General features: G+C 38.9%; 2 protein-coding genes across 4 annotated transcripts in view; both read right to left on the minus strand.

Annotated features, from left to right (window-relative positions):
• Positions 1-484: 484 nt before the first annotated feature.
• On the minus strand, positions 485-4,867 carry LOC110066665 (ciliary microtubule associated protein 1A-like). The gene is made up of 6 exons (XM_020773903.2): positions 4,680-4,867; positions 3,677-3,787; positions 3,430-3,543; positions 2,248-2,358; positions 1,805-2,038; positions 485-1,151 (listed from the first exon to the last, which is right to left on the minus strand). Exons 1-6 carry the CDS (start codon positions 4,735-4,737, stop codon positions 1,012-1,014), a joined length of 768 nt encoding a protein of 255 aa, XP_020629562.1. The 5' UTR covers positions 4,738-4,867; the 3' UTR covers positions 485-1,011.
• Positions 4,868-6,559: 1,692 nt separating this feature from the next.
• The window catches only part of LOC110066664 (A disintegrin and metalloproteinase with thrombospondin motifs 7-like), a 28,558-nt gene continuing 17,480 nt past the window's right edge, over positions 6,560-17,637 (minus strand). For all 3 annotated transcript variants that reach the window (XM_020773899.2, XM_020773898.2, XM_020773897.2), the window contains exons 10-26: positions 14,846-14,989; positions 14,371-14,515; positions 13,957-14,049; positions 13,514-13,659; positions 13,240-13,303; positions 13,037-13,142; positions 12,589-12,725; positions 12,281-12,401; positions 11,654-11,895; positions 11,259-11,391; positions 10,614-10,740; positions 9,938-10,148; positions 9,661-9,816; positions 9,222-9,332; positions 8,927-9,076; positions 7,994-8,144; positions 6,560-7,541 (exon numbers count right to left, since the gene is read on the minus strand). In XM_020773899.2, coding sequence (XP_020629558.2) covers positions 7,396-7,541; positions 7,994-8,144; positions 8,927-9,076; positions 9,222-9,332; positions 9,661-9,816; positions 9,938-10,148; positions 10,614-10,740; positions 11,259-11,391; positions 11,654-11,895; positions 12,281-12,401; positions 12,589-12,725; positions 13,037-13,142; positions 13,240-13,303; positions 13,514-13,659; positions 13,957-14,049; positions 14,371-14,515; positions 14,846-14,989 — 2,383 coding nt within the window. In that variant the 3' untranslated portion in view covers positions 6,560-7,395. The remainder of the gene's footprint in view (positions 7,542-7,993; positions 8,145-8,926; positions 9,077-9,221; positions 9,333-9,660; positions 9,817-9,937; positions 10,149-10,613; positions 10,741-11,258; positions 11,392-11,653; positions 11,896-12,280; positions 12,402-12,588; positions 12,726-13,036; positions 13,143-13,239; positions 13,304-13,513; positions 13,660-13,956; positions 14,050-14,370; positions 14,516-14,845; positions 14,990-17,637) is intronic.

The following is a 17,637-nucleotide window of genomic DNA, read 5'->3' on the forward strand; positions in this document are numbered from 1 at the left end:
GTGTTACATCTAGTATTCCAAGCTGGAAGCACAAATATCAGCCAGCATTTGCACTCATGTGCCAGTTCATTCGTGGTTTATCGTAAATATTTGGTCGACACTAGATTGACACTCAATCAACAGTTGGTCAATAGTTGGCCTGGTGACGACCAACTCACATGTATCGATCGACACTCAATGGTGTGTCTGCAAAAATAAGTCGACTCAAGGCCAAATGTCAACCAAGATGTTGATCAAGTGTTGACAAAGCATCGATGGAGATGTCAGTGGAGGGTATTGATTGACACTCGACTGTGGACCCCTTTAATATACATACATGTAGTTCCAAGCCTTGAAACAAAAGCTATATGTATTGAGCAGTTGTTCATGTAAGTTAAAATGAAATTAAGAGTTTTCCTCTTGGAAGTATCTTTTTTTTGGGTGGGGAGGGGAGGGGGAGTTTAAGGATTTTTTAACTCTCAGAACCAAAAAAATAACAATAACATTGTATAATAATATTGCAATGTATTTATTTAAGAATAATGTACAAATTTACAGAGTATCATTTTCTATAGCTCCACTTTTAATAGCTCCCTCTTTGGGCATCAACATTCCATGAAAAGATCATTATAACACTCTTGGTTAGATAAATAATATGAATATTCAGACAGTATGTTCATTATAGTATCAGTTTGTTGTTGATACGTGATTACACTGATGAGAAAGAAATGCTTGTTGCTTTAAAAGATATTGCACTTAATAGGAGCTTTCTCCAAATTCTATTCTAAATATGAAATTACTCTTTTGCAGCACCATTATAAGAAGCAATGATTCTGACTGTGCCATTGTTAACAGAAAAAAAATGGGTACAACAAAAAAGATTTTCAAAGTACAAAAAAAAAATTCTTAAGAAAAAAATCAAAACTCACTTCATGCATGACATCTTTGACTTTGCTCTCTTGAAATTAAAGAAATGAAAAAACAAAAAGAAAAGTAAAGTAAAAATGAAAGGCGGATGGATTTGAACATTTATTAATCGTCCTGGACATCAATGATGAGAGGTGTGATAAATTCACTGTGACGAATTCCAAGTGAGAATTTAGGTGGGCTTGGTTTGTTGATGTAGACTTTCTCAGGGCTGTGTGCTCCTGGTCCGGGCTTCTGAGTAGAATCTAATGAGAAGACAAGTGATTTGTATGAATGCAAAGGAAGCTACATCACGAATAGCACATCAAAAGATATGCTTCTTTGCAATCCACCTCACTTCTCTCCAGAATTAGTTTTTGTGTCAGTCAATTTGAAAGTTCAATATCACCCCAGGCAAATTTTCCCTCACCCCTCAAACCCGTGCATTAGTCATTTTGACTTTTGAGTTGGACAAATTCCCATCCTAGGGAGTAAAATGTTCAAAAAAAGGTCAGACTGAATAAGTAGTGCAAAAGAAAAATTGTCACTCTTGCACAACTGCTTTCAGCTTCTACAGAAGTAACTAAATTTTCGAAAGTGAGACTGTTTTTAACCTCAAACACTGTACAAACCTATTTCAGACTATTGTTTTTGATACAGATTGTTTACAAAGAACAGTAACATTGTCTCTCGGTGAATTCAAATCCCCCACCCCTCCCATATAGTGTCAAATTCCAGCCCCCTTGGGTGCCTCAACAAGTTAAATGCCTTGGGCATGTCTGGGGGATGTTGATTTCTTCTACTTGATTGATACATTAGTATCTTGGATGGAATGTGACAAGTCAATCTTAGTTTTAACACTAAATCCAGATAATCTTTCAACTCCACAAAATAACAAAAAGAACATTTTTAAGTCTACCTCCAGGCATGAAGTTTCTTGTGAGCATTGAGTAACAAGGATCCTTTCGTTTGGTAACAGATGGGTCTACAGTACGGTAACGCCCAGGCCCTGGTGTCTTGGCAAGATCCTCAGAAAATCCACCAGTTTTTGCTCGTGCAGTCATTGAGTAGGAAGCAGATGAATTTTTGCTTGGAACTCGGGGGCCAAGAAGTGCTGGCAGGGTGTACGAGTTAGGTGATGGAGTAGCGTCACCTAAGAGAAAAGAAGAAAAAGCACATTAAAAATGTGTACTTTTCTTTACCATGTCATTCTTACATACATAAGCCAATCAAAATGAAGGAAGCATCTTCCTAAAATGTTTTTATTATTATTGTTTTTATTACTGGAATTCGATAAAAGATACGCACAGCTCAACCAAGTGCAATGCACCTTCAAGAATAAGGTTTAAAAAAGCTTCTTACGTTTCCTGTATCTTGTCCTTTTGCCCATGGAGTATACAGGGGCGTGCCTTTCTCCTTGAGGGTGGACCTTCTCTGGTGAATATGCCCCTGGTGCTGGCGTCTTGAATGTGACTTTAGGAGGCAAATAAACAAGAACATGATAAGTAATGCATTAGTATTTGTGCTGCCTGTTAAAATCGCAATAGACCAGAATACTATATTCAGCAAATCTGATTGCCTCATTCATTAGATGCTTTTTAAAACTAAACTCAAGTGCAAACTGACTCAATTTGTGCTAAAGTGTTTGCTTAGCCATCTAATTAGTATGTTAATTTTCATCTATAGCCTACTTAAATATTCACTTTCTCATTCTCATTTTCTCTTGATAATGGCATCATGATGACTCTGAAATGTTGAGTATTATATCATTTAATAATTCTTGTATGTCATTGCTTTAGCAAATCTCTTTTGATCAAAAGCATAATTATGTATATAAAACACCCCTTCTCATTTTCACCCTCACGTTGTAGAAATTCATAAAATATCACTTCAAAATAATTATATTGAATATTGTTAACGGGTGAGTGTTGCATAGAAAAAGGTTCATTAACTCTGATGGACACATTCAAATGATGCTAGCACCCAGCCTTTATTTATTAATGAAATATCTACAGTTTTGAAGGCTAAATTTAACACCTGCAATTTGCAATAAAAAATTACTGCTGACGGATACTAAAACGTGATAAAACTCACACCACTGCAGTAGCCATACTGAACATAACTAACGTGTCTTTGAATCGAATATTCAGGGTTAAGATTTAATATCTGTTTTACATATCTTGAAAAAATTAGAAGCTGAATTTGTTAAAACTGCTCATTAATTATTCAAAATGCAGAAATTTTGTTTTGGATTTAAACATCTCTTTTTAAATATAACTTCATGCACTAAGCAACAGTTTAAGAAGACCTTTTGTGCTCCAATAATAAACGCGGCATATTTAGGAACTTGATGCATTTCAATTTATCCACCAGTATAATACAAACAGACAGGTGTTTACATAAATTTCCTATACTTTGTAACTTGAAAATCCTTTCTTCTGCAAAAGCCTGGTTCATTTCCCAAGTAAACCATTTAATGGCTTCAATTATACTCAGAAAGCCCCTTATGTCTGTGTTAAAGAATTCTATGGTATATATACTTACGCTGGTCTCGCTGTCTTCCCAGCATCGAATAAGAAGGAGTGCCATCAACACCCGCCCTCGTTATTCTAGGGTCAATCTTATATCCTGGCCCTGGGCTGCAGTCGGAACTAAACACTAAAAAGTCGAGAAAATAGAAACAAAAAACATTAAATCATCGAACTCTATTGACATGTTGGTGAGGGAAAACCCCACGCGGCTTAATTTCAAAACATCACGATCACAATTTTCCACCCTTTGCATTGCTTACTTGAATTATCCAAGCGCGTTCCAAACGAGTATGCAGGATAACAGCGCTTTGTGAAGTCGTGTTTCTGATAACCAGTCGTTGTAGGGAGAGCATATCGCCCAGGTCCGGGTCCTGCGAAGAAAGAAAACACAAAGCAACCGAAATTAGATACCTCCTTAGCGACTCAAGCGGAACTGTGATAAACTGTAAACATGGTCTTATCAACGTAACCTACTAACTATGGGAGAACCATGTCAAATATATTTCCAAATTGCCACAATTCGAGCAAACAGTTTTACATCGATCAGATCCTAATCAAACTTTTCATTCACATTCAAGAGAAAAGTGACGGGAGAAAGGTAATTGATAAAATCGAAATGACAGTGAAATCAATTAACGGAGTAGCGAGTAGAGGCTACTAATGGCCGTGAATATTCACCAAAGAGCAGCTGTGTAGACAACAGCTTCCGTATGGTTTGTTTTTGTTCAAGGGAAAGCAAAGAAATGTTTTATTGCACTTCCCTCGCCATTGATCATGAAAAAGATATACCCTATTGAGTATATTATCATTTTGAATCAAAATTTCGCTGAAGCGGAGAATAATGTATGGCATTGATGTAGAAGCCGTGCGGGAATGCCATGTAATTAAAAGTAGCGAAATAGAGATCCGACTGAACTTCAACTGACTGCAGCATTTTTCTGTTAATAACTAAGTGATAAGTTCAGACATTTTGTCATTATTTTTCTAACCCAGCCAGCATCTGTTGTTGAAATGATCGAGTTCGCCAAATCGCGTGGCTTGGAACATGAATGCGCGCTTGTGTGAAGCTTTTAAATTACTACCGCTTTGCTTAGAATCCATCCGTTGAATTACTCATCAAACTTCACATTTTTATCAGACTATAAACTAACAGTTGAGTGTTAGATTTTTTGAAACGTTTGAATTAGATTGCGATGTTCCAATGAAACCCGAGAATGAAAGAAGATGAAGCATGCTTTGAACTAAGTCCTCATCAGAACTTACCTCGTTCTCTAGCTGCAATCTGCAGTACAGCTTGTTCTCCCGCTTCTTCAGTAGCCATGTTTCTTTAGGTTCAGGGTTAGAACGGCTGAGAATTGTCTTTAAGAAAAGTTGCCGAAATTGTAACAAAGATCTCGACGCCGCAAATTCCGATGCGATTCTGCCTTCCTCTCGTTGAGCACAAAAACTTTTCTAACAACGTTGCCAGGATGCCGGTTTCCGTAGCAACACCCCTTAGCAACAGGTAAACATTTCGTAGACTTCCGGTCAAATTCATTTCCGGTCATCAACATTTCCCAATCGGCTATCAAAGTTATGCAAGTAATTCCTAGATCAATCTAAGAAAGTCACAAGGGAAATTTCGCCCGAGTATTGATTTAAAAACTAGGCTATGCAAATGCATCTCTTTATTTAATTTCTGTAACCACTTGTGCGTCAAAGGACGGCACTTCAAATTAGTTATGCAACTAATAACTAGACAGCTATACCAAACTGAAAACTCGCACTACCAGTAATTAGTCACGAAATATTGTCTGTTAGCGCTTTACCTTAAAAAATTAATACCGACTTAATACTTCGGCATTTATTTCATTTTATCCAATTTCCAGGGAAATGCAAAACGACCTTGTTTTGGGGTAAAGATTGCGTAATTGCCAAACATTTTTGGCCCTAATGAATTCTTGAGGTTTAATTTGCATTTGACTGTGACACTAAAAATCATACCCTCAAGTAGTCGCGGCCATCAATAGTACTTGGAAGGAAGCTTTAGAAGAACTTAGTTCGAAATAAGTGAAAATAAATGAAATCGAACTCAAACTTAGCCCGGGAACTATTTTGCCGTCAAAGAAGTGTCAAGCACCAAACAAAGGAAACTGAATATTCGCTCGTGCCTGTTTCAAAACGAGTCTTCGTGCAAAATCTTTCTCATGAAAACGAGTTTGATTTGAAAGAAAACGAACCTCTAGGGGAAATACATTTTCATATGAACGGTTTTACACATCATTTATTGACATTTGCTATATCGCTTGTGTTTGTAGTCGATATAACGCGCACTCTGATTGGTTAATTCTAGGATGTCGGTTTGAAGTTTTCCCGTAAAGACCTCACTCTCAGTTAATAAGTAGTTATTATTACCATCAAAGGAGGATTTGCATTATATTGCTAGCTTTATTTGAGTATTTGAGTAGCCTACGTTGCAGACGGAAATTTCCTCGTAAGTAGTCCAAATAACTGTCTGTTAGCGTCGGCGACGCAGGTTATATTTGAGCCAACGAAGGGCGTGGGCTAAAACCGAAACTTCTTCAACCCCAAACGTCTCCATGGCGCTTTTCCCCCGAGATATTTTCCCGCGCGTGTTGGGTGACATGCAGAGAAGTCTAATAACGATGCTTCTCCCATTCTCGCTGGAATTCGTTTTATCTCTTAGCAGGTGAAGCCCAAGCTTGAGCCAAGCTTGAGGTCTCTGGGCACAAGAATACCTTTCTCTCTTCCCACGCGCCTGGTAGCATTTTTTCCTCCATCTCCGCCTCTTACAAATTTACTTTTCGAATGTATCTGAAGGGAAAAAAGCTACAGTCTCGCGCGTCTCCCCTTCGCTCAAACAAATCACAACCTCTCCATTTTTCAACGCACGCGAAAGAAAGAGCGAGCGCGAAGCACGAGGTTCTCTCGCGATTCTACCCAATGATCGAATTAAAGAACGAGAACACAGAGGGCTATGAACAGTCTAAAGAAATTAATTATTGTCTCGAGCCAGACATTCAGTTACGCTATTTGAGAGTTGTTTTAGTAACAATCACTTTTTGCAATTGACGAAGCCGCTGTCGTAAGCTTAAAAGACTACCGGGGACACGGAAGTTATATAAAGAATTCTTACCAGAAACTTGAACAATCTTTTATTACTTTATTTGTTCTAGAATTTTCTGTCATCGCGTGCATCTTAATAAATATCGTCTAAAAAGTATCGTCTAAATTTCGTCTGAAAACTACTGAACTTAAACCGTGAAGCGCTATTCACTAAATGGCGAGATAGATAAGAAAGCAGCATGTACAAAAAGCCTATTGCTTTCTAACTAATACAATAATGAAATCATGATAGACACTGAAAACTAGCAGAGAATCTGTAAATTCCCTGGTACTAAACACTAACCAACCTCGTCCCCAGGGTCTCTCATCTCTCGGGCTCAGGTAGGACGGGAAGATGAGAGAAAATATTTTGATCAAATTCTCCCAACTTAAAATGCAACAAGGGTAAGGACGCAGAGAAGGAGAATTTGTTTGTTAAACACAACTCTCAAAGCTTTTAAAGGACATACACACACCGGTTTTCCGAGATACCGGATATTTTGTTCTAATTATTAATATGATATTAAACTAATTGCTTTTCCTTTTGCTTATCGATAGAAATCGGGAGTGAAAACAGAAAATATCAATTTCTTTGAAATCGATTTTGCAACTTTAAAATTGAGAATATCTTAAGTCCCATGGTAAGGACAAACTGTAAATAATTTAACTTTACGTGAAAAAACATGATGTTTCTTCCGTATGTTCCCATCTAATCTTTACATCAGCCTTGTACCTAATCTTCATGCTCGTGCTTTCCGAACGGTACCGATCCGTATTCCGACCATCTCCGATGACCATTCGTTGTAGTGTCGTTCATTCTAAGATATTGCATTGGTTTTGCCTTGCAATAGCACCAATCTTTTATTTGTCTGTGTCAGGACGTCGACGTCAGGCATGTTTTACAACATCTGTCCTTCCAGTGTTTAAATCGGCAAAATTTGTGAAGTACAACCAACTTGCAAAAGTAAGTATCTCTGCTACTCTCAGCACAGCTTGGATTTGGTTGACCGCGCGACTGAACTGTAAACAGACAGAAAAAAAATATATCGCTTGTAAGAAGAAATTTTTCTGTCAGGTTTCTGTGTCCTCTGTAGATGTACAAAGAATGTCTAGTTCTTTTTTTACAAAATATACGCAAGCGAGGGCTGCAAACTGTATTTTGCGGATGGCAGAAATGGTGAAGAATGCAGCTTAAATAAATTCAGAGGGAAATATTGAACCATATATTTGTTACGTTAACTCTTACACAGTAAGGGTTACGCTAATCCTAAATTCTAATACAAATCTTTGCTTCAATCAAGAAGTCTGGATGACGACGTGCCTCTAAAGGGGTGTATCTTCTCTGATTGGTTGTTTCATGCGAAATAAAATGCTCTGACTAGAATCTCAGTATTTCCCTGCTCTTCTATCTCAGACACTTGAATTTAATCAGTTCTCAAAGAGACAGGGCCGTAAATATTCAGAGAGCTTACCTGTTCTTTCACTTGGACACTTCTTGTTATTGCACTCTTCGTGAGTGTTTGGCTTGTTAACTAGGGTACATTGTGTCGACGCCAAGCCAGTTTTAACAGCAATGCATTTCACACTGCGCTTGCGTGTTCCGCTCCCACAAGAAGTTGAGCACTGGATAAAAAGGCAAGTTTTAAAATTAGTTTCCTAATGCATACTTGGATATATATAGTTTCTTAATGCATACTCAGATATAAATTTTGGCGCGTAAAATTAATAAACCTAACCAGGAGAACATTTTCTTTACGATTTTTTTTTTTAAATTCAATCGTTCATTCATTCATCCATCGATCCATCCATCCATCCGTCCGTCCGTTCGTCTGTTTGCTCGTTCGTTCGTTCGTTTGTTGGTCCGTTGGTCCGTTGGTCCGTTGGTCCGTTGGTCCGTTGGTCCGTTCGTTCGTTCGTTCGTTCGCTCGTTCGTACGTACGTACGTTCTTCAGTTCTTTGGTTAGTTAGTTTGTTAGTTTGTACGCTGGTTCGTTCGTTGCTCCTTCATTCATTCGTTCAGTAACCTTCTGATTAAGTTCATAGTCAAGCCTGCAGTTTGCTCAATGATATGCAATATTTCACTTTGTTCTCTGTGTTTGCTAACTTTTTTTTTTTTTTGCATTGTGTTTGCTAAATGAAACAATAATGTCGCGCAATGATTTTGTCATAGCGGAGAATCTTGACTGCCAAATCCTTGGCGTTGAAAAGGCCTTTCAGCTTTGTACACTGAATATGAATTAGAAATTTGATTGTTGTTATCTGTCACTTGTGTCACCTCGTAGCTTGTTTTCTAGCCATATACATTGTAAAATTTTGTACAAATGCCTTGTACATTAGGTAAACTTAAATGACGCAATGGGCAACATAATGATGTGGAGATTTAGCGCGTATTGAATGCCACTTACTTTCGTCCAGAAACCAACATTCCACTCCGCACAGGAGGCCATGGAACATTTCCTTTGTTTTGGCGGTTTAGTGTCCTTGTTACAGTGTATGTCTGAGCCTGCGCAGTGAACAAGACGGAACTGATACCCTTCACCACAAGTTACCGAACACTGCAAGTGAAACGAAAAAAAATTCAATTCAACGTACATGGTACAGCTGATCCTCTGTCTCAAAATTCTTGACTTCCTGCCTTAACTACATTGTTTTATCAACTAAACAAATTGAAGATTTACTGTCTACAGGCACAAATCGTACCTTACTCCACGCTCCCACTGTCCATTGCTGGCAGTCCCGTCCAGTGCAGCTCTTCTTGGTAACAGATCCTGCCACAGGTTCGATTCCTGCATCACTTCCTCGAATAACAGCCTGTTTGAAAAGACATTTATAAAATAACTGAGATGCTATGCGCGCTCTCACTGGTCGAAAGCTGTGTTTAGATTCATGAGAGTATGTACACACGGTTGTGACATTTTAGATTTGCGCGTCTTGTTTTGAGAAATATTTTATAAAAGCAACTGATAGAGATTGTTGTCTTCAATCGCTTAAGCAGCACACTGACCAGCTAAACAAAGAATACTCTAGGTTTCTGCCTACTGTTTGCGACTTGCTTCTTTAACGTGAGTTCCTCCCTAGCTACCTACAAAAACTGACCCCTTGAGTCAAATCGATTGTCCAAAAAAATACAATACTTTACCATAGTTTGGGGCGGTGGAGTGAGCTTAGGACACGGTCTGTCGTTACAGTAGGCCCAGGAGATAGGTACAGCTCTACTGTCGCACTTCTGTTTAGGGTCTACAGCTGGGCAAGTTACTCTTCGTTTCTTGATTCCTTGGCCACAGGACACCGAACACTGACAAGTAAGATGATCAAGTTTAACATGTATTTCTAAACAATTAATTATGAAAAGTGTAAACGAAAAGGACTCTACCACTAAGAACTTGACTTTGGTACCATTATAAAACCCTTCGTACCTTTGTCCAGGCGCCCACAGCCCACGCCAATGGACACGGTTTCCTGAAGCACGACCTTACAACATCAGGCTTCTCTCTGATCTTTGTACATTCTTCGTCTTTTAATGCAACTTGTTCGTCATTTCCAGCACTTCTGATGCAAATCACTGAACGAATTGAGATTCCTTTGCCGCAGCTTTTAGAACATTTCTGCCATGGTCCTTTCCACCATCTATAGAGACAACATTCAGCGAAAAATACATTATGCACCTTGCCCTAGCTCGGGAGTTTTAAATTAAACGAGCTTACCTAAGTTCAAGTGAATTTGTGGTATGGCTTATAATCAGATATGAATATCGAACTAAATTTGTTTAAATCGTTACACATGGCGTTTATATCCAGAAATAAATTTAACATTTCCATTGAATGGAGACGTCAAAATTCAGTTTAGCGTATGTTTATGCTCGACTTATAGCGCGTTCTTCAGTAACTATAGCTGCCTTTGAACGCAATTGAGAACAAAGTAACTCACCCAAGCTGGACTGATTAACCTCGAAATTACTAAGTCTTATCTATTCAACATATTATCAACACCACAAAAACGTAAGCAAGCCATACTCCTCAATTTGTTTTGCCATGGTAGGAACAAGGTTTTCTATCCCATCAAAGACCCCCGAAAAGGTCGCTGTTTACTCACGTGGGTGGACACGGGTCTTCATTACAAGTCTTCTGTCTGTCATCTGGTCTTGGTAGCGGCTTACAATATTTGTCATCCACCGGTGTACCACTCTCCTCGATACACTCCACTTCAGAACGTGTGGAACCTATCAGATGGGTTAAGTTTATTAAAAACAATAGGTTAATACTCGCGCTTCTAATATCCGCTAAGAAAATCAGACAGACTTTGAAAACAGACATTTCAAAAATCATCTCTGCCAGTTACTGTAGCAAGATAATGCACGCAGTTCGGGTTATGAGAGAAATAAAACATAAAAAATAAAAAGGGGCAATCTGTAAAAAAAATGATATTAAAGGAGCTCAGTCACGGTTTGCGCATATTGAAAAGTTTAGCCTCAATTTTTCAAATTCGTCGTTTGCCGGTAATCCGTGTTAATTTTCTCCATCCTTAGTCATCCTTGTTCCTTAATGGTCTATCATTATCTCTTTGCTGTTTTTCTCTCTTATTAAACTGTTATTTTCAGGTTTCCTACCACTTAAAGGTAATTTTGTATGTGGCCAAAGTAACTCCAAAATAACGTGGCCAAAATACCGTGACTGAGCCCCGTTAACGTTGAACTCAAAATGACACCTTTAAACTTTACAAAGGTGCTACAATACTCACCTACGCCACATGTAGCCGAGCATGGTGTCCACTCGCTGTATTTCCATTTGAACACCAGTTTGTGGGTGATCGTCTGGTTCTTAGGGATTGTGTATTCGAATTTAATTCCTGGGTTTTTTGTTTGGAACAGGAGCTAAGAAAGAAAAATTAACAAATATAAAATATTACAAGAAGACAGCACTTCTCGCAGTAAAGACCTCACCTAGTCCACCTGGGGTATGAGGCACGTCTTCGTAAGAAAGAAATTACCAGAGAAGGGCAGGTTTTTAATTCCTTTAATCTCCAGGCATTGACAACATAAAATTTCGCCCTGCAGTATCGACTGCACAGCACATGCACAGAGAATTATCAAGCATTTGAACTAGCCCTGGGGACGAGGTTGACTAATGACATACCATAATATGTAAGTCATCCGTGGTCGGCCCCAGGGCCTGGAAAGTCTCCTTGTTGTGTGTTCGTTTGTAGAACACTGTGGTACCGCCGGCGGTGTATTCACCACTCTGTTGAATGTACCAATCACCATTCAGATACCATTTACCGCTGGACGATCGCAACGCTAGGTAGTTGGGAGCACTGGCCACTTCTTCCACGCGTATATTCCTGGCTCCAGCTGGAATCACTTTTGTTTCTACGTACCCTACAAGGAAAACAACAGGAGCAAAGATTACTTCCTTCGGTTTAAGGATTGCGATCATGCACAGGAACTTGAATAATGTAGCCAGTAAATGTTTAGTCTTTCTCGAACAGGTTATAAAATAGTGAACCATCAAAAAACCATAACGCAAACGATTTGGGAACTGTATTATCAATTCGAATGTTTCGAAAGGCACCGCCTTACTTCTTCAGAGTCTTGGAAAGAATATTCAAGGTAAAATTAAAATGTGGAGGAAGCAAAATATAATACTATGATAGCTGATTAGGTCCTTCAGAGCTACAGTGACATGCCCAGTACTTCTGTTTTGTTACAGTGGTCCTTTCAAACGTGCGACTGTTTTTGATAAAATAGTTCTTTTCAGTCATACCTATTCCTGTTCTCTGGTCAAAAGTGGACTTGACCGTCTCACACGCTGTCCCATCCCCACGACAAACACCGCATTTATCTTCTTTAGCGCTTGAATGGAGAACGTTATCACAACCAACATGCTAAAAAAACACAAAAGAAAAAATGAAGTGAATTCTTATACATGATAAATGTCCAATCCAATCCAGTCTACAGTCATGTTTAATGCTAAAATTTTTGATTAGTTACGCTGTTGAACCCCCTGTAATTTCCGCTAGTTACATCCTCTTTTCCCACAAGTGGAATTCTGACATATTCCATCTTACAAACCTCACATTTGCCGTTGATACAGACATTACGCTTTCCAGGAAAACAAGGTGTCCCATCATGCACATGATCAGCCAACTTCTTGGAGAAGTACAAACCAAACAATCCTTTAGGTGTGCAGTGCAACTCGCATGGTGAGACTAAAGAGGAAAATCACAATGTCAGTAATTATTTAGTTTACCCCATCGAAAATGGTGGTATTCTGAAACTGCAGCTCTATGTATGCTGTGCGGACCTAGATAGGGTTGTTTCCGTGTTTCCTGGATTAAGGTCTTCGTCACCTCGTTTCCAGGGTTTTCGTTTGAAATTGGCAGGGGCCAAGGAAAAAGCCCTGGGAACGTGATTGAGGTGTTCGTGGTTATGCTCATGGGTCATAGTTTACATGCCGGATGTTAATTGCCATCACTTTGATGCAACCCAGTGTTTTAAATCAGGTAATTATTAACTATACCTTGTGAATAGCGTGGTTTCCATTTCCACTGTTTGTTATTAATGCGTTTATTATCAAACTGTGAACATTGTAGCTCGCGGAAACTCACACTACCAGCTGGGCATGGCTGAAAAAAAAAAACGTTAAACCATAAATTCCATTGCACAGATTAATCGAAACTCTTTCCATGTATAAAGATTGCTTAAAAAATTGAACTTATCTACCTGTGTATTACACAGTTTATATTTCTTCCACTCGCCGATGCAGTACTTTCCTCCATGAGCTGGGCTGAGATAAAAACAATAACGTGTTGTTTGAGATCGACTGAAACAACCAAAACCGTGGTATTTGATTTGTCTGGTACCCTTGAACAATCCATCTAACAAACATACCGGTAATACGAGCTGAAAAACAGTTCATTATAGACACTTAGAAACATTTTCTTCAAGAGTATATATCACTTCTACACTATAGTATATCAGTATCTTATAGACATACCGGGGATTATCACACTGTCTTTCCGTGAATGAAACTCCTGAGCCACAGGTTCGTGAACACTGGCTGTAGTTTCTCCAGGGACCCCAACCGCCATCGACGCTCTCTGGAATCTCTCCTCTCTCGATGCAGCTTCCTTTGTAACACCACTACAGAAAGAGCGAACAGACTAAGAGATCGAATTTGAGAGGTTTATTATGAATTTGTAACTTTGGGTCAAACGGCGCGCATCTGTACCAGTTTGCGTATGACTGGCCTTACGTAAGTAAGTTTCGTTCAGTGGCAAGTTCTAAGCCAGGCTGCGCCCGATTCAAAATGTCGGTGGTATTTTTCGCGATCAGTCAGTCTAAAGTAGCGTAAGTAGGTGCATTTCGTGTCTTAGTTAATGGTTAGGGCCTAGGAATGTCAATCATTCGTCTGTTGAGACGAACTCTTTTCGTTTTCACCTTGTTGTCACCGCATTTTGTTCCATCAGCTGCTGGTTCCATTTTGGAGTGACATGATCTTCCAACTCGACACCACAAACTGTTACAGATGTCCTACAAAACAAAGCAACAAATAAAATCAAACACAAGCGAATTCGATATGTAGACATTTTCCAGTTTGTTTATTAAGCCAATAAAGTAAATCAACCGCTGTTGTTAATTTAGACAACCGACTTTTCAAGTGTTCACCCACTGTCTATGTCAAATAGCTAACATTCAAAACATCAACCATGCGACTCAATGCCAACTACTAACAAGTCCAAATGCAAACACGATGCCTAAATTAAATACCCGACGCATGCAACCTTTACTGTGCACATTTACATCATTTGCAAGGATTGGTGTTCTGGTTTTCTGAAAACAGCTCCAACTTACCATCATACCAGTGCAGTGAGAAGACTCAAGGCCGTACTGCAAGCGGCATTGGTGGTCGGCGTCGTATATCATCCCTGGTAACATTGTGGGAAACTTGAAGTCATGCTTTGCAGGCTCATCATCAAGACAGCGGCCCCAGCCTTTACTGAAAAGAAAAACAGACATCAGACTCCACCTACACAATGATGTAGCAAATAGCGTCATGTACCAATCAGAACGGAGAAAACATGCGACCCGAGTTTTCAGGATAAAACGAGTAATCCACTGAGGGATCGAAGCAAACCATGTTAGGCCTGGAAAGCGCGGGATGTGTGCATGCCAAATCTGATTGGCTTAGCGGACAGCTCTTTCATTCTGATTGGTGAGATTGTGTTGTCCGAGTTTGTCACCAGCTCCAACCCAGAACCCAATGAAACACAGAATTTCTTTTCAGAGTAAATGAAAGAGCGGTCTTCAGCAGTAGACTACGACTCACTTTAAGAAGCGCCTGACATAATTTCTGCTGCAAGAAGACCACAGTTGTTGTCGGCCTGAAGCTTCTAGTTGAGGAGACATCAGATATGGTTTATCTTGACTCCACTTGCAGTCATTTTCATTTCCATCGTGTAACATTCCAAAACTAATGGTGGAGAAGAGAGGAAATTTATGACACAGTCTTTGTATCGAGTGGAAACTGTTCCTGATAGATCAATTCAAAATCCCTTATATATACATTTTTATAACTTTTACTAAAACGCAATCTATCTAACTGACTCGATTTCTACCATAACAAAGAACTGTAACCTGAAATTTTGATTCAAAGGGGTTATAAACGAAGCCATAGCGTTTTAGATCTGCGGAGAGGAAATTATTTCTTGCTCCACCCCGGCACCCGCGACGGAACTGTTTAGTGAATCGAAATAATACAAGTAACAGCAAAAACGTAACGATCAAAACGGCTCACTGGTCCGTTAACCCACTAAAAACAAATAGTGTTTTTGAGTATAATTAGAATTCACAAAACGCTCCAGTCGTATAGCAAACACCCAGGTTTGATTTGTACTTCGCGTCTATGACAAAATGATGGCTCGGAGAGTTCTACTTTTCTAGGACGTTCGATCTTGCTCAGTAATCAGTATCAACCCACCGCTTTGGTTTATAATATAAACCGCAGTCTTGATAATTCTCAGTATCGTTCACAACTTAATCCAATAACTGTTAATTATCCGTCTTTCGGGAGATGCAGTACACTTTGTGTATCCTCCGAGGCTGGTCAATTTGTTCACCCGACAAACGCAATATACAGGTAATACTTGAAACTGAGTTACAACTTAAGTCGTAATACAATAGGAATTTGCTCAGTTTGCTTCTCGTAGGTAAGCAAAACAACTGAGTTCTTTTTGAAACTTATGCCCTTTTTTAAAGGATGTGTAACGCATTCCAGCAGATGGAACATTACCACGTGGGAAGCGTAGATGGTTTTGCTGACACCTATCCGCTGGCTAGAGATATATCTGGTAGATAGCATTGACCAACCTTAAAACAACTGACACCTGACCTATGCTCGCAAATAATTTCTAGAACCGAAACCAATAAACCGGACGTGCGCACACGGAGAGAGACGCCAAATCCTTCGTAAGAGAAAATAAAGCTTTTTTGACATTATTTACCGATGTGGTTTTTTGACCAATTTTCCAATCTATCACAAACAAAAACCGCGAGGAAGTCGAGGAAGTTGAGGACTTTATCTCACCTCCAATTTCTTGGCACCAGAAGTGAGACATTAGTTCAGGCCTAACACCGCGCCCTTTACATTTTAATCTTGTGACAATAACTTATCCTGTAATACGAGTTCGGAAGTTGGCTTTTACCGGATTAAGGTAGATAGGTGCTTATGGCAGTGAAAAATTGTTAAGCGTTTGAAAGACCTTAACAGTTTTTTCACTGATGATTATCTATTTCTACTTTTATGTGTGCATAAAGTCACGGTTCAATTTCCACCAAAGCCTCAAGATGAAAAAAAAAAAACAACAATGTGAAGAACCAAGGCGAAAGTTTGGATGGACATTAAGTACACTATATAATTTGTGTTATAGCGGAACAAAAGTTGCTAGACGTATAGCAACTGGACTACGAAGTATAAATCTTTCACGCAAGGGTTCTCTTCTAGAATTATTAATACGGTTAGAAATGTTTGGCTAACTTTATGTTGTGGCAATGTTTTATTTTCGTAACTTAACTGTTTAGTTTACTTCACAGTTACATCCTCTGTTGTATGATAAGGCAGAAAAAATTCCGTCCTGAATATTTCAAAGGCCCTAAGAGTAACAAATTTCCTGCAGAGTAACTCGCCGTAAAAGATGGCTTCGATTGACCAGTGTTGTAAGCCAAGGAATTAACTTATCGTGTGACAAAGGTTATCTGGATAACTTGCGGTATCCAGCAGGATCTAGATTGAAGGAACGCCGACAAAATAAGTGATACACTGGTAACAATCATTGAAAACGCTGCAGTAGAAGATAAACAATCCAAATATCGACTGTCTGGTCTTTGTGAATCTGGTATTTTATCTTTGCTGTGATAACACATGTCCTGTAATCCATGAAGATAAATTTAATCAATTAGTGTCATCAGTTTTTTTTTTTGAGCAGTTATTTTTTGACACAGACGCAAAGTCTGTGTATATCACTGTATGTGACCTTCATCATAAACTGAAATATGCAATACGCTTTGTTCCCAGTTCGAAATAGAAATTCTCTCTAATCATTGACATCATCTTTTTAAGTGATAAGAGACTGGAGGTACGTCAAATCTTTATCCTATAGTTAATGGTTTTCTTTATTCTCGTCAACTGTCGCTCAACATCGTATTAATATGGCATGGATAAAATCCGATAGCGATAAAATTTGGAATTTGAAAGATTAACAGTTCTCGAAGCAATCAGATCAATGCGTTAATATTTGAATTGCCTCCAAAATGACTGCTCTTATATCTCAAGGAACAGATACAAAGATAAAACTTTTCTGGATTAATGAGATATTTTGGGTATCTGCGATCTACCGCCAAAAAATTAAAACGGTCTCGTCCTTAATTAATTAAGATATAGACCTTGATAATAGCGCGTGTTCTCTTGAACCTGGCGTCGAAAAGGCGCGAGAAATCTATCCAGGCAATGATGGAAATTAATTGCTGTTAAGATAAACACCGGACAGAATTCACGAGTCAAACTGACTGGTAGTATTGCTGAATGATACGGTATGTTTACTTTTGTGCGTAACAAAAGAGATT

This window comes from Orbicella faveolata, unplaced genomic scaffold (assembly GCF_042242905.1).
Source record: "Orbicella faveolata isolate gen_17 unplaced genomic scaffold, um_ofav_v1 contig_26, whole genome shotgun sequence".
In the NCBI taxonomy this organism is placed as follows: Eukaryota; Metazoa; Cnidaria; class Anthozoa; order Scleractinia; family Merulinidae; genus Orbicella; species Orbicella faveolata.